Below are 17,267 nucleotides of genomic sequence, written 5' to 3' on the forward strand. Positions count from 1 at the left end.
CCCACATCACTCAGCCTCCATCTCCTCTTTAAATCTCTGTGGGACTAATGCTGAATTGGAAAAAGACAGCATAGTTAGAAATGTTGCATTAATCATGCGTGGAAAAGTTGTTGTTACGGGCAGGTATTGGTTTGAATTTGGTTTGGATTTGATCTACACAACAGGACTGAGGGGTATTCCATTACTCAATCAAATCAATTCAACACAATTTGTTTCATATTTCTCTCAGTTCCCAGTCTCCAGCCAAGTGTATCTGCTGAACCTTTCCACTCATTCCTGACTCCCTGCCTGGTATAACAAAGCTCACTCAGTCTAGTAATCCACAAAGGGATAATATGCAAACTATTGTTGCTGGCAGTTGATGAAGGAACCTTGTTAAAAGACTGCAACACATGCATACTTGCTGATAATACACAGATAACTTTACACATGACACCTGACAATGCACCTGTACTAACTTAACATACTTTCAATAAGTTAGAAGTTTGAAATTTAACTTATAATTAGTCATTTCAATTTTTTAATGCAATAAACCCCCATTAATTTAAAATAAACAGAAATGTTGGCTTTCTTAAAATTGGTCAAAGTGGACTTAGTGAGCTCAGGAAAAACTTTGCTCAATAGCAGATTAAGATAGTAATAATAAATGTAATAAATCATTCTGTCTGTTTCATCATCAATTAATCTGCTGGTTATTTTCTCAGTTAATCGTTTGATGTATAAAATGTCAGAAAATAGTAGTGTGTGTGTGTGTGTGTGTGGGGTGGGGTGGGGGTGGGGGTAGTAACATCTGCATGCTTGTTTTGACTGAGCCATTAATTTATTATCAAAATAGTTGATAATTAATTTTTTGTCAATCGACCAATCGATTAATCATTTGAGCTCCACTTAAAACTGTTTTTTTTTTGTTTTTTTTTTGTTTACCCAGTAGTTATAATACAGCAAGAGCATATTAACAGGTTCACAGCAAAACAGTCCTTCACCCTGCTCTCTCTCAGCCCTTTGCACCCAGTCTTGCTGTGACACTGGACATACTAATGGAAACTATTCCTATGCTAATGTAATCACCTCATGTTTTCAACCTTTTCCAGCCACTAAAAGAATTCGTCCTCTTCATCTCCTCTCCTCTCCTCTCCTCTCTCCTCTCCTCTCCTCGCACAACTGTAGCTGCTTTTGTTCAGGCAAAAATTTAGCTATAGTCACTGCTTTCATTCACACAAACATTGGCACATATTTTATCAGGCACCCCCCCAAGCCCCCTTTTTGTCTGTGTCACCCCCCCTCTCTTTATCTCTCTCTTGTTCTCTTTCACAGACACATTTTTCCCACCCCTTCTACTAGCTGGCCCCCCTCGCTCCATCTCTCCTTCCCTCTCTCTCTGTTTGAAACTCTGCTGTCCGCCTGCTCCCACCAACTACAATCCCTTCCTGTCCCCCTCGCCACTTTTTATTCACTTTTTTCATCTACACATCCCCCTCAATTGCAAAAACGGTGCTGTGTGTGTGTGTGTGTGTGTGTGTGTGTGTGTGTGTGTGTGTGTGTGTGTGTGTCCCCTGGTTCTTCCTTTGTCTGCCTGCCTAATTTTCCAGCAGCAGTTTGGTTCCAGGGGATTAATGTGTGTATCCCCATGTAGTACGGGATGAAAAAAGTGCAGGAGGCAGATAGGGTTGCAATGTATTTTTCTTGTGTTTAAAGTTATAGATTGTGAAGGAGATGCGAGACTTCGCTGTGTGCACTTTTGTTTGTCTTTGTGCAATAGAGAGTGTAAGTAATGTAGGGCTTTTTTTTCTCCTTGTCTCAAAACTTTGAGCACAGATAACAAAAAGTTCTAGCGAAAACAAACGTGGCCTTCAGCAGGCTTTGAGAATAGACTAGAAATCACATCTTTGGCAGTCACGAAGCAAAGGTGTCACAATGATTTTCGCTGCACATTTCAGAAATGATTGGGCAGCTGCAGGTGTTCTGTCTCCCCATGCAAGAGCCTCACAGAAGCCTGGGGGGCAGACAGAGTGCACCAATTCAGATGTTCAGTTCTCATGTACTCCAGCAAAGACAGAAAAAGTGATTCTGACATGTGAACTTGTTGTACGCCACATACTGGAGTCATTTGGCTGCCAAAGAGAGATGTCACCTTTTTAGCTGCGACGCTGATTTTGTTATCTTCAACTTTGGTTTACCGCGTTTGCCCACATGGGCAGTTGCTTGGTCATTTGGCTGGTGTCAGGAAATTCCTTTCGGCATTCTTTCATTGAAAGGGGACATTTGGACGTTTGGGTGTGGGCGAGGGTTTGCTTTTTGATATGTGTGTGTCATTGTGTGTGTTTTTTGTCTGTGTATAAAACAGAGTATGGAAGGGACAGAGAGAGAAAGAAAGAGTGAAACACAAAGTTTCGTTCTAGCCTGCTGGTGTGTGTCTTATAGTATCTCAGTGTGTCTATGTGTGTGTGTTTGGAAGGGAGACTGGGCGGGTGTGAGAGACAGTGATGGGGTTGAACGTGTTTGATGTACTGTGATAACTCTGTCCGGTATGTGGCTTTCATGGGAACTCCTTGCCCTGGGGACATGGGCGAATAAGCTCCTGTTTAAAGGGCAACTTCCCTCTCTTTATCGCCTGTTGTTTTTCCTTTATGTTCCCCACATCCTGTTAGCCTCTACCTTTTTAGATTCACTGTACACTACAGTATGTCCCCTCTGAGTTACCCTAACTCACATAATTTTCCTTTAGTTATGGTCATAGTGCACAAAGTCTCTTATCTATCATTTAGGTTTATTGTAGTGCTGAAATTAGTAGTTGCTAGAAAATGAAAACAGTTTATATAAGTGATCATTAATTGTTTAATCATGTAATGACCCACATTATCTGATTAATTGATTGATTAATCATTAGTTACAGCTCTATTATTGCAGTAGGGTTGGTCAGAATGACAATATACAAAATAGAGATTTGTCAACTGGTTGAGATTTTGCTATACAGTATCTGTCAAGGTAGCTATCACTTTAATATCAGGTTGTGTCAGGCCATCATGGGCCTAATAGCAGGACTGCTTTGTGGCAATATTGGATTAACAGGATTTGACATAATAACAATGAAATACTTTGATTTGTCAGTATTTAGTTCACTGAATTAGCCAAAAACAGACACTGCCATTTGGTTATTGTATTTCACAATTTGAAATCACACACAGTATAATCTTATAGACAATTGTATCCATACTGCCCACTCGTATGTGTCAATGATTTCATAAATAGTTTTGTTGCATTATGGTATTAGGTGTGGTGTGTGCTGTGGGAAGCTACTTGCTTAATGCTAATTACAGTGTGTCTCTTAGAGCATATGTCTATGTCTCTGGAATGTTGCTGAACTGGAAATCTTTCTTCTTTAGGAGCCTTTAGCAATTAGCCTATTGTGTTTTTAATTTGACTGACAGCTACTAGAATTGCATGTCAGACTCTATGGTCAGACTCCTCTGCTTAGAGCCTCGAGAGACAACAGGCTTGATGTGAATGTTAATGACCGCGTTATAAAAGAGATAATAGCTGCTGTGAGCCAATAGACGAGCCCCCAGTGGTCATGGTGGGCTTTGCTCATTAAAATTGAAGAAAAAGTCTAGACTTGCTGCTGTGACTTTGACTGAGCCTGTCTGTCAGTGAAGAACACATTTCAGGGGCCAAGATAGACTGTACATGCGTGGTCCTTGTGGATAGCTTCATACCTAAGAGTGTTGTAACCCTAGACTAGGGTACATACAGTGGTCCTTGAAAGTCCCACGTGTTCTGTTGTAAAGTAATATGTGTTGAGTTGTAAACTAATATTCAAAGTGAGTTAATAACCCTGACCCTGGACTGCACTTTTTACTTTTTGTTTACTGCACCATTACACTCCCAGGACAGCCACATTCCTTCGGGGCAGCTTTTGTTGTTGGTATGCATTAGCACGCTCTCTTACTGTAAGTTCATTTGCTTAATCATAAATGTTGTCTTTGGGCTTTATTGTATCCGTAATTGGTAGCCCAACCCTGTCTTTTAGATATTGGCTCCAAAGTAACTTCAGGCTGGTTGGGGTCTTAATGAAACAGCTTTGATGCAGCCACTTGGCTGTCAGAAGGCAGATGAGACATAATACCTAGGGACAGATGGAGAGTGATAGAGGAGAAGTGAAGATAAAGATGTCAGAAAGATGCCCACATGTGCACACACACACACAAACCCAAACCGTGAATGAGTTACAGCATTGGAGGGATATTGCAATGTCAGAGGAAACCTGCTGTGTTTAGTTTCACCTTCTGCTGGCAGAGGATAATACTGAGGGCCAATTTAAAACTGTCTATTATCAACTTGCCTGAATGGTTGACTGGGTATGTACTGACTAATACTGTCGGCTGATGCCTGTGCTGATGATAATCATAATCATAGTTGTGTTTATTTATGAGCCCTTTGTTGCATATGTGTGGTAGTCACTCCAGTATAGTTCGACAATCCCTCTGCATATGAATTATTTACACTCAACCGGCCCATAGTTCATCATCCATATTTAATGGTTGGGATCGCATACTCCTAACTGCAGCTTTCTGTTGACTAATGGAGCCATTGAACACAACTTAAGTCACAAGACGCTTATAAACGTGCATTTGATGAAGCCATTTGTAATTCTTGACCAGGCTAGCGGGATATTCTTTGAGGACCTTTTGGTTTAAATGTCAAAGTTTAGCCCATAACAAAGATGAAGTGTTTGGCAGGTTAAGCAGATTAAATGGTTGCTCTCCTATATGGGTTTTGGAATATTCTTACCATATACGGGTACAAGTTGGGCTGCCAGAGTTCACTGCTGAGTTTGAATTAACATTGTCCAATTAATTACCTCAGGTCACTTTGGCAAGTAGCTGTGGAAAAAGACCATTTATGGACATTTCTACTTTCTGAAGTTCTACCCTGTATCTGATTACTGGAAACATTGCAACTGTTATGGAGCTCTTCAAAATCTACTGACATTAGGTTTTCTTTTTGCAACATTTTGCTACACAGTGAGCTTAAATGCTAAAAATCTATTAGCCGAAGTTTTACAGGCAATCAACACTTAACATTCTCAAGGGAAATACAGTGTCTCTTTGCAAGAATTAGCAGTGGTTGGCCTTACAAGACTTACAAGAGCTTCTTATTTCTTCTTCTTAGTGGAATGTCTCAGCATTTCATATTCAATCCTATCCAATTTACACATACATTTACACAGACTTACTGGACTACTCTGACAGTCCATGTCCTTAAAAAGGTGCTGTGAGGATTTTCTGTGAGGTTACTTCTTTGATGTTGGTCCATTTTGTCCCTCTGAAGTATAGGGGACCCTCTGACTTTCCTATTCAAATGTATCTCATCAAATACAAACAGTATCCCACTTGTATTCTTCTTACGAGAGTTAAATATGGCAACAGCATGACAATAATTCTCTCCTCTGACTGTCTGAATATTAATGCAATGTTTTGTTTTTATCTTGCAGGGTTTACTTGAAGATATTCACACAACAGTTTGAAGGAAAACACTGCAGCTTTCCCCACAGGCTTGAAAAAACTCCTGGTTTAGTGTGTGTTTGTAAGAGCTGGGAGACGTGTGGTTTACTTTGATTAGTACTGCACCTAAGTGGGTTCTAAAGAAAATGTAGGAATGGTGAGGAGGAAAGTGAGGACAGAAACTATTTTCTAACAGCTTTGGTCTCACCCTTCTGTGTTACTACAAAGCATCTAATAAAACAAGACAGAAAAGCAGAGAGCGGAGGAAAAGTGGGAGAAGGTACTGGAAGAACAGCTTGACAGACTAGAAGGGGTGAGTTGGTGACCACAGAAAGAGAGAGAGACGGGGACTGACGGAGGAGCAAAGGTTTGGAGGAGGAGGAGGAGGTCGAGGAGGGGTGGGAAAGGCCATTCCCCATGGCTACTGACCCAGGAGATCCCACAGGCACCGAGGACTCCTCGGAGAAACCTGATGGACAGAGGGAGGAGGACACGGAGCGGGAGGGCAGGGCCAACCCACAGAGGGAGAGGACACACAGCACCCCCTCGGACTTCCCCTCCTCCCAGACTCAGGAGAGGAAAGCGACAGGAGGAGAGGATGGAGGAATCCGAGGAGGAGGAGGAGGAGTAGGGGAAGCCAGCCAGGCAGGTGAGAAGAACCCAGTCAGACCGATTTCATTCTCCACATCCTCCTTACCAGTCGACACTGGCCAGAAACGACTGAAGAGGGAGAAGCGCTTCTTCAGGAAGAGTGTGGAGATTTGTGAGGAGGACGATGAGGTGGAGGTGCCCCCAGAGGCGCCCCACAGTGCCCCCCACCTGGAGCTCCGCTCTTCAGACTCAGTTTTCACCAGCAGTGCTCAGCAGCAAGGGGCTCCTTCATCCTGTGCTGCCCTGGGTCATGACCCATCATGCTCCAGCTCCAGCCAGGAGCCTGGCAAGGATGCCCCTTCCTCCACACCCAGCCAGGGGGGGAAGGAGAGGGACCGTGAGCAGGAGGAGGAAGCGGAGATGAAGGCTGTGGCCACCTCTCCTGGAGGCAGATTTCTCAAGTTTGACATTGAACTGGGCAGAGGAGCCTTCAAGACTGTGTATAAAGGCCTGGACACAGAGACTTGGGTGGAGGTGGCTTGGTGTGAACTTCAGGTAAGATGAACTGTTCACTTTTCTTTTCACACCATGATGCCAAATATTCAACCATAATTATAAATTATAAAGATGAAGATAAAATAAACCCAAAATAATCAATGCAAGAAGAATCCAGAATGTGTACACAACTCTGAGAGGTAAATGGAAATACTTTTATATCAACAAATTATATTTCCAATTAGTGTGCTTTGGAGAACTTTAAGCCCAGTGTTGCTCTTTTGAAGTGAATAGTATTAGATGTGTCCCAGCAGCTCTTCCTCCTGAAATCTGGAAATCTCTGCACGTTGTCTGCTTGCTATTCAAACTGCGAGACTGCAATTCAGTGGAAACCGGGGTGAAAAGGGGGAGCATCGCATGTATCGACAGCACAACGTGAAAGTGGAGGCTTTGCCTTTTCTAGGACTGTTATGAATAATAGAATCATAGGCTGTCAGCGTGTCTTCTTGTTGTGATAGGGTATCCTATTAGAAATTAGAATATTTTCTACATTGGCCTGAATTATATTCATTCATTCATGACACTTAAGAGAAATTTTAGGGATTGTATTAATGACACTGTGATTTAGGTGTAGTGTTTTAAATGAGGCAATTGACTCCTCACAGAGAAGAAACATCTAGAAAACCATAACAGCGATGTTACTTTATGGAAATTGCTTTTTAAAGAGGCGAATTTTGTCACTAATCCAGCAGTCAACTTGGATCACAGATTTTAAAATGAGAAGTTCATGTTCTTATTACAAAGTATATGGTCAACATTATGTTGCTAATAACATGCGCCTGTTATAGCTGAGGCTACAGTACATGTCACAGCCTACTCTTGTCTATTGTGTAATGTAATGAAATGGAAATAGTCATGTGAAAGGGAAGCTCTGAATGGGATGCATTTTGCGAACACAGAGCAAATAGGAATACTGTAGCAAATGTAGGTGTAACAGCAAACATTACTGAAGAAACTCTTTGTCATACATTGACATTGTGGTGGGAGTAAAATAATGAAATCTGCTAAATGTTTAATATCAGCGCACTGTCAAAGTCTTTACATACTGTACACAACTGGATTTATTATGCTGAGAAGTAATGGGAAACATTGTTAGATAGTGTGAATTCAACATGTGGTGGGAGACAGACTTGTAGAGGAGAGAAGAAATGCATCCCTCTGACTCTTGGCCCCACAATAGAGAGCAGTGTTATGGTGAGCCATCTGATTTGACTGCTGGCTTTGTGTGAGAAAAATCAGTCATGTGTTTGGTTTGGAGCTAATTCCAAAACAAGAGCCTCGACTAATCCTTGAGATCAGGCTCTGTCTGTTGGACGAACAAGCAGCAGGGAAGCCCCCATCACCTTTTCTGGTTTTACTCCCAACACCTGGTGAATGAGCTTCACATCAGCAGGTGGGCTCTGCTGCTTGATGTATCATACTGCCAAAGCTCCTGTTCAGTCCTACTTAAATACTTGATGTGGTCTTTTTTCAAGACATCTGCTCAGCTTGCAAAGGTAGCTTGATTCATCTTCAATAATAATGTTATCATTAATATATTTTGCCACCAGACAGCATTCTTATGACACCAGCAAAGGCACCGTGCGCACTGTATTTTGCCTTGGTTCAGGAGTGTGAGCAAATCTGAGCTGGTAAAGCATTTTTTGTAAAATGAAAAGACAGTAGGCTTAAGCTGATTTGCGCACCCATATTGAATCTGTGATCTCTAATTTTGTCTCCACAAATGCATTGGGGTCAAAGTAAATCTCATGGAGGAAAACTAGGTTTTACTGGTTATTTGTTTATGAAACATGAGGACATTACTGGTTACATCAGTCAGAAATTACATTTTACATATTTACAATTACATATTTTACTGTCTAATTAGATTTTATATATAAACAGATAAGCAGACAGCCTTTTGGAGAAAAACAGACTGAGATTCTGACACACAGAGCACCAGCAAGGAGAAGGGAAAAAGACAGTGCGAGAAAGAAAAGAGAGAGACACAGGAGGTGATGGTGAGTGGGAAAGAGAGACAGAGCGGGAGACAACGAGCCAAACAGAGGATTACCATGGCATCCCTCCCAGAGAGCATTCGTGTACCTAACGCTAAGTTACCACATGCAGGGAGATACATGCACACACACACACACACACACACACACACATGCACGTGCACATGCACACAGACAGTACACAGTGGCCTGGTCACACATCTATAGATGGATCCAGTGCCACATTCAGTGCAACATTCTAGTCACTCAGGTCACATGATCTGTCCTATTTACTCCACCTAACCAAAGCGTATGCACAGTTTCAATGCAAAGTGGCATTAGAATGGACAATAGTAATCCAAATAATAATGATTTAGATATAATCGGCTTGCTGTGTTAATAATGACAGACTTGGTGCAAGCGTTAATGTGTCCTGCTGGTGTTGGATGCAAAGATGGGCAATCTTAAATAACACAGTACAGTGTGGACGTATCTCAATTAAGAATGATAATCAACAATATTCTTGTCTAAAATGTGTTAATTGTGGTAAAAGACAAACAACTTAGGTTCTATAAGTTGACTCAATTCTTCTCAATCTTGTAGTTTTGAAATTCAAACAGTTTTCATTTCCAATTATAAGCGCAGATCCCAGTAATCAGACAACCGGCACAGAAGACATTCTGCTCATGTATCATAATGACATAAGACCATGGACAGTCTGTGCAGCGCTCCCAGTTTGAAGGCACTGAATAGGATAGGAGGAGAACTGTACATGACTAGCCAATGCACTATTTGATGCTATCTCCACTATCTTGTGAGACTGCAGCCTGGGAGCACCTAGCTCCTCTCCTGCTGTGTCCACAATGAGAGGGAAGCCAGGGCATTAGCTGTCCAAATGCAGCTTGAAAGAGTGTGTAATTAAGTGCGGACACTGTCTCTCTTCTTTCCTCTCCGTTTCCTTGGGAATTCCATGCCTAAAAGGGTAGAGCTATATATCTGTCTTGCTATTGCGTCAGTCTTGTATTTTGCCATCCGTCACCCTAAGTGGATGTGTTTGTATGTGTCTTGTACGTGTATTACATTTCTGTGTCCAAGCTGTTGATCTCTGTTCGTCTGTGTCTATGCCACTGTATGTGTCTGCCTATCACCCTCCCTCTCCCATCTCTCCCTCCATCACTTTTTGTCTGTGTGAGTGAGCATGCAGAGTGATCCAGGGGAGTTAATTACAGAGGGTGCCTGTAAGGCTGGAACAAAAACCCTGCACAGACAGCATAACTCGGGCGGCAGAAACCAGACTGGTTCAACCCAGTCATCCCAGACTGGTCCAGCTCAGCCCCGCCACACTCTACAACTACAAACATTAGAGCAGCATTCAGGTCTGCAGTACTGAAGATTGCCATGATGCTTATTACCACCTTAAATATTTTATATATTTGATTAGCATGTATTGTTACAGAGCTTTTTGGATTTATGTCTGCAGATAAATGCCAGCTTAGGAGGCTGCCTGCTACAAACGTGCCATGTTTCTTAGTAAAAAGGCTCATCCTTATTAAGGCCATTAGAGAACTTGGACTTTGACATGGTTAAGGGTAATATTAACATTATAGTTCAGTGTGCAGCCCCTTTGAAACAGAGTCTAGACCCCTTGTTCACCTATATACAGTCGAGACGAGTTCGACAGTTGACATCATGATAATTGAGCCGTTCACAAGGTTGAGAGATCATCTCTGGTCACTGCCAGCTGCCTGCCTCATGCTAGAAATAATAGCTGTTTTCCTATCCTTTGATAAAAATAATCAAGGTAGGCTCTGATGAAAGTATTCTAGAGAATAATATTATGTGTAAAAAGCTTAGCAATATTTACAAAAGGTGTTTTTTCTGGTCATAATTCTATGGCTCAGTGTAACAAATAGCGACAGCAAAAGGGAGGAGTTGGAGTTTATACTGGTTGTGTCTGATTTATGAAAAACCAGTTGGGTTAGCAAAGACAGACTATTGATGGGTGACTAAAATTAGGAGAGGCGAAATCAAATGGACTACAGCTGAACTGACTAGACCCGGATGGAATCGATCCAACCAAACTGACCAGACGCATGCTCAACTAGGGCACTGACAGTTGGCAAGTGTCCCTCAGGCTGTATCCACATTACCTAACTGGCAACGGAGATTCAATTGCTATTGAATGTTTACCACATAACACTGGCATTAACTGTATAGCTTAAATCAGAATTCAATAAACCTGAAGCACTTATGATCAAATTATTATGACATGTGATTAAGGCATATGACAAAAGAGGAAATGCCACAAGAGGGAAGCCCACTGAGTCAGAGTTTAAGATTAATTTGTAAGGTGGCACTGATGTCCATTAATAAACCTTTGCACGCTTTTCTATATGAGGAGCAGAATTGTTTCTAGACATAATATGACATAAAGCAAAAAATTTGTATTTACACTTTTGTTGACGTGTCATTTCTTCCACTTACCCTAACTGAGATGTTGTGTATCTTAGATGCCTGAAGTTGCCTCTGCCACTGTACAACACAGGTAATATAGCTTTAAAACATAGAGATATGAAGTCAATCCTGCTAACAAGTGGTCACCTAAAAAGAAATGGCTAGTGCGGTGCTTTGGCTAATCTATGAAGGTTAGTGAACTTGGCCCACTGGCCTGGGGTTCTAATCCGACGTGTGGGCCAGCCCTTTTCCAGCAAGCTATCTTGTTAGTCTGAGCTGTTGTAGCTTACAGTAATCTAATCCTAGCCACCCGCCACCTCGGATTTTCAAACACTGACATGCTGACTCTCACACTGGGCTACACACACTACATACACCCTCATAAATGTACAAATATCTACCTACAGCAAGAATAAAGCTCCCCTATTTGTTGATAATGCCAGCCCTATTTATCCCACTGCAGATGAGGCATACTCCTCCTTCAGAAAAGAATGTAGCCAGGGAAACCAGTTCATCTTATTTAGTCTGTATGATATCTGATACTCATGCAGCGTTTGCCAAAATAGATGTTTTCGGGATCACCTGCTTTGGCAGTGTTGACCCCAGCCTCTTACCATCTACCAAATGTACCTTGTAAGCCATATCCTGTCCATTTCCTGTTTTATGAGGCTACTTAACCTGCAGCTTGACCTTCTGCTCTACTAGATGTCTGATCCAAAAAAATCTCATGGTGCACAACCAGGTCTTAGGTCTTACCCTGTTTAGTACTTAGGCCCCTGCCACGAAGGTGCTATGTGACAACCACATTACATGACCAAACTGACTATGCAGGTGTGGATGAAATAACAAGAACACCCAAAGTGTGTGTGTGTGTGTGTGTGTGTGTGTGTGTGTGTGTGTGTGTGTGTGTGTGTGTGTGTGTGTGTGTGTGTGTGTAGTGTGTATAAACATATCCTATATTCATTAGGATAACTTCCCCCAGAAGTCCCTGATACACACTACTACACTCACTACAGCTTTTTGGCTTCAGAAATGGAGAACAACCAGGCTGATTTAGAGGAAGAAAGACCTGGTCAGTCATTACAGGGCTGTGTCATGAGCATGCGAGCTACCCTTTCTCTCCCTCAGAAATTTGTTTCTCTGTTGCTTCCTCATTTCCATTTATCTGATGGTTAAGAGACTGTTCCGTCCCTTGTGTCCCTTGCCCCTGTGGTGGCTGTGTGCCATTTTGTTTGTCAGATCTATTTTTGTGAGTTGTTCTTGTACCAAAGTTGGACTAATGTACTGTAGCATACAATTCCAGATTATTGCCATCATTTTAAAGAGTTTATTGAGTAGTAGTCACTTACATTTTTCACACAGGTCAGTGTCAGTGAGGCCTCATAACAGCAGTAATTGTATTTGGGTGTGTAAAGCATTCTTGGCAATTGAAAGAGGATTGTGACACACTTGAAGAGCATGCATTGCCTTTTTCTAGAGATATTTTTGTTGTTGTGCCTCTGTTTGTGTGAATATGGGTGTATGGGCATGTGTATGAGTGGATATGCGGATGGGAAGTAGGTTTGTGTGTGTCTGTCTAGACACAATCTCACTAACTGAACTCTTTGTGACCTTTGCCTGCCCTAAGGCTGTCTCATGCGACACTCAGTGGGATACACAATAGATGCTGAGGAGGCAGCAGACAGGGACACACAGGCAAGCACTCTGTCTCACACCGTGCCAGACAGTGAGGCAGAGTGATGCTCTGACTGAGAAGTGAGACAGAGGACAGAGGCACCCAAACAGAGGCAGTAGTCCCTGACAAGATAAAGCACATCTATAGAGACAGGCAGCACCTAAGCATGGTTAGACATACCTGCACACAGTCAGGCACACACACACAATTGCATAAGCTTGCATGTACATAGCAACATGAGGTAGTTGGTATTAAAGGAATGAGAGCATGACGGTAGACCTAGGCTGGGCAACTTATTCTTAGCCATAATAGTGCAACAAGGAGCAGCCTTTTTGTTGATGCTACTTCCCTGTTGAAAGGGGAGGGGAGAAGGGATTACCTCCACTGGTACTTCCAGAAAAGGACACTGAACCAGTATAGACACAGAGAGCAAACGCTGTCTGAAAAGATGAAAAACAGACATGGGGGGGAGCAGAGGCACAAAATTAGTACAAAGATAAATGTAGGGACAGAAACTGCAACTACATGAAAATCTATTTTTTTGCATCTAAACATCTACAGAACACCGCCTACCTTTGGGGAGCTTTGTGTAAAGCAAATAGCTCAACATCATTGTAATCGATCAGAGGAAAGCCAGTGTTATGATGACTTCTATTTATAGTGAGGTCTGTTTGTGACACGACAGTGTCTGCCATCCGACTCCCTCGCAGATATTAAGTCAGACACGCTTTTTTGTTTTGTTTTTTTCAATTTTTCTTTTACATAAATGGTTAAAGGTTACCTGTTGTTAAATACAAACATATGGCAATGAACTATTTTAGGTGTGTTTTCTATTTTAAACTTTTCAGTAACATCAAATAATGCCCTTGAACAGCAGGTCACAAGGTCAACAAAGGTCAAAAGACCACAGGCCTGAAATTCTTTATTTGTACACATGGAAAACATGGACCGATATCAACAGCTGCTTGTGACAAGTGGGGCCAGCTGGGATTGCCTCCACTGTAAAATGCTTTGATTGTTATCATCGTGTTTGAGTCTTCAATATTATATCACCATCACATCACTTGCAATGCTATTTCCTATTGACTTGATATTCAGGGAATTTAAAGATGTGTGTATTTGTTGTCTGGAAACAGCAGATTTTATTGGTGAGAGCACCAAAGGTTTAAGAAAACAGAAGAATACATATGAATATACAAGTAATACAGGATATAATACAAGAAATGCATTATTTTTTTAACTGCAGAACAGAACACCTTCACTGCATAACATGAATGAGTCTTAGGTCTTATGAATAAGCTATGCACCAGTGTTTAACAGAAGAATTAGTCCATGGCTGTCTCTGTTCCTGTGGGATGCTGCTTGTGCTAGTGAACTGGATTTCCACCATGTCCATTCTGTCCGCCATACTAGGGATGTGTGGCAGATGCAGTACAAATGTGTTTTATAAAGCTAGGGCATGGGTGTTGTCTCAGCACTGCTGCAACTCTGTATTGCTAGTACCATCTAGTGGTAATAGGTGCACAGTCATGGGTGTGTATTGTCAGGTAGCCTCATGATGTTTTGGAGCACTGAATAGAATCGACTAGCAGCATTCTTGTACGGCTTGTGGAAATAAAAGAAGCAGTTTTTTGCAGTTTTGGAATTGCCAGCCAGTATATAAGAAAATCTCTCTCTAAAGTTCTAGGGAAGCAAATGTTCACATAGGGAAGGAAATGTTTACATACATGCCATACAACTTGGTGTGTACCTCTCACCTCAGGATCGCAAGCTGACCAAGGCGGAGCAGCAACGCTTCAAGGAGGAGGCCGAGATGCTGAAGGGGCTTCAGCACCCCAACATCGTCCGATTCTATGATTCCTGGGAGTCTGTGCTCCGCGGCAAGAAGTGCATCGTACTGGTCACTGAACTCATGACTTCAGGAACACTCAAAACGTTAGCACAACATCCTCATTTCTATTATTTTTCATTCAATGACAGCTCACTATTATTGTGGTTTAGTTGTTTTTTCATTTGTAAAAAGAATCTTTAAGCCATAGTCTCTGATTGACATAAAGTCCTCTAATCATAGTATACCTTTCTGTATTTCTTGGCCATGTCATGGGACCCACTAGAGTGAATGTCACCCACAGTCGGCAGCTCAGTACTGCAAATTGTTATATAGTAATGAGGCACTTATAATAACAATAATAACTAAAAATAACAAAGCTGATATACAGTATACATCATCATTTACATGTCTATTCATCATTTACATGTCTATTAAAGGTCTAGAAAATGTAATGTAGTTTTTCAGACTGATGTTATCTGTAGCAGTGTTAATTTTATCTACAGTGCAAACCAATAGCTGTAAACCTGCCTTCGTAGTTAGCAAATATCAACACATGGCTCCATTGTTCAGTAAATATTTGGAGGTGCTGCTAAGTCAACAAGACAACAAGGCTCAATGCTTCAACAAGGAGTACTGGTGGGAGATTTTCTTTTCATTTTAGTAAGTCACACTGTGCATACTTCGAAGAACAAACTTTGATACAGCAAAACACTGTTTCCACTCATCTTTATCTGCAAGAAAATTAATTTAATCAATCTAAATTCATTACGTACAATATAATATTCAGAGTGATTCAAGTATATTATAATATTGTTTTTTCTGTCTTGTTGAACATCCAGCTGTCTATCAGTGGTTGATTACAGTATTTTTTTTTAGTTTGACTACAAAATCCTGCTTTTGTTCTCTCTGCACAGTTATCTGAAGCGCTTTAAGGTGATGAAACCCAAGGTCCTGAGGAGCTGGTGTAGGCAAATCCTGAAGGGCCTTCACTTCCTTCACACCAGGACTCCTCCAATAGTCCACCGGGACCTCAAGTGTGACAACATCTTCATAACAGGCCCCACAGGCTCAGTCAAGATAGGTGACCTGGGACTGGCCACTCTTATGCGGACTTCCTTTGCCAAGAGTGTCATAGGTAGGCTACATAAGTAGACCAACTACTTATTACTTATTACTTATTATATACTACGAGAACAATGGCCGACATATCGTAGCTACATCAGCAAACTGAGTCAGGGCCTATAAATGTACTTTTCTTTGCATTCAGCACTGTTCAGATTTTTACAGAGGGCCTCAGCTGCCTAGAGGTATAGATTATTATTGACAGAGTCACTGTAAAATTCATGTGGGCAGCACTTAATGTAAACAGAGACCACTGATGAGATGTCGGCTCTGTGAGCCAACTTAAGTAATGCACTGTGAATACAATTTAGCTCAATAAAGTTCAACTCAGGAAGCAAGAGCAATTGCCAGGAAGATTGCTATCAGAGTTTTAATTGAGTTTTAAGTCTTCCATTGACTTTGGGGCATTAGTGCTCCGTGGACAGTGTTATGTGACAGTAAATTGAGATTTTAAACAGTGATATTGGTGAAATAGTATTTTAGCTGTTCTACTTGTTATTGACTGAACCACAATCTGGTCTTAACAGGAACCCCAGAGTTCATGGCTCCAGAGATGTATGAGGAGCACTATGATGAGTCTGTGGATGTCTACGCCTTTGGGATGTGCATGCTGGAGATGGCCACGTCAGAATACCCCTACTCTGAGTGCCAAAATGCTGCTCAGATCTATCGCAAAGTCACAAGTGTGAGTCTCTCTCTCGCTCTCTTTTTTTTTTTATTACTTTTTTTAAAATAGTATTTTAAATTTAACAAACAGAACAAAAACATGAGGTGTAGAATGAAGTCAGTTAACATCAGAGACAGATATGCAGGTACAGTGTAGTACATAGGGGTTTGAGCATTACTGCTTGATATTAAAATCAAAAAGGAGAAAATAAAATACTTTAATCAATGTCCATTTCCTTTAAGTAATAATCCCATTTCATGCAACATTTTTCACCCCTGTCTTTCTGTAGACTGAGGGTATAAGTGATCTTTTCCATGGAGCATAGTTAATTCACAGTACCCATAAAAAGGTCCATAGGTTTCTCTGAAGTCTGCATTTGGTAACAGCTTTTTTACTTGCAACCATTAAAATCTTCAGCAGGTAGATATCACTTTTACACAAACATTCAGGAATAACTCTGAGATACAAAGAGAAAAATGACATATCAATACTAAAGCCCAGTATCCTTGATATCCCAAAAAAGCTGAATATGTGGACAATACCAAAATACATGTATATGAGCATAGTCCACTTATACTGGGTCCCAATTAATTTGGATTTCTGCTTAGGGGTTATAAAGAACCGAATAAAGTTTTTCCAACAAACATGCCTCCAGGTCAGTGAATTTGTGGAGGTACACTGAGTTTCCCAGATATGTAGCCACACCTCCTCAGGTATTTCCATCCTCATCTCTTTTTCCCAACACTGCCTTATATAATTTGTTGACTTCATTGAGGTGATGCCCTTGAATAATTTGCCTATAATCCCTTTGTTACTTTCGCCTTTATAAGCATCTATAAATATCTGAGTAATTTTTGAGGGCTTTTCAGGATTGGGACCTCTAATGTCCTTTAGA

The 17,267-nt window shown here is 41.3% G+C and overlaps 1 protein-coding gene across 11 annotated transcripts in view; it reads left to right on the top strand.

Annotated features, from left to right (window-relative positions):
- si:dkey-151g10.3 (serine/threonine-protein kinase WNK3) overlaps positions 1-17,267 on the top strand; it is a 38,157-nt gene that overhangs the window by 2,428 nt on the left and 18,462 nt on the right. For all 11 annotated transcript variants that reach the window (XM_044210874.1, XM_044210875.1, XM_044210866.1 and 8 more), the window contains exons 2-5: positions 5,492-6,647; positions 14,515-14,687; positions 15,498-15,718; positions 16,233-16,390. In XM_044210874.1, coding sequence (XP_044066809.1) covers positions 5,919-6,647; positions 14,515-14,687; positions 15,498-15,718; positions 16,233-16,390 — 1,281 coding nt within the window. In that variant the 5' untranslated portion in view covers positions 5,492-5,918. The remainder of the gene's footprint in view (positions 1-5,491; positions 6,648-14,514; positions 14,688-15,497; positions 15,719-16,232; positions 16,391-17,267) is intronic.

Source organism: Siniperca chuatsi, linkage group LG10 (genome assembly GCF_020085105.1).
Source record: "Siniperca chuatsi isolate FFG_IHB_CAS linkage group LG10, ASM2008510v1, whole genome shotgun sequence".
Taxonomy (NCBI): Eukaryota; Metazoa; Chordata; class Actinopteri; order Centrarchiformes; family Sinipercidae; genus Siniperca; species Siniperca chuatsi.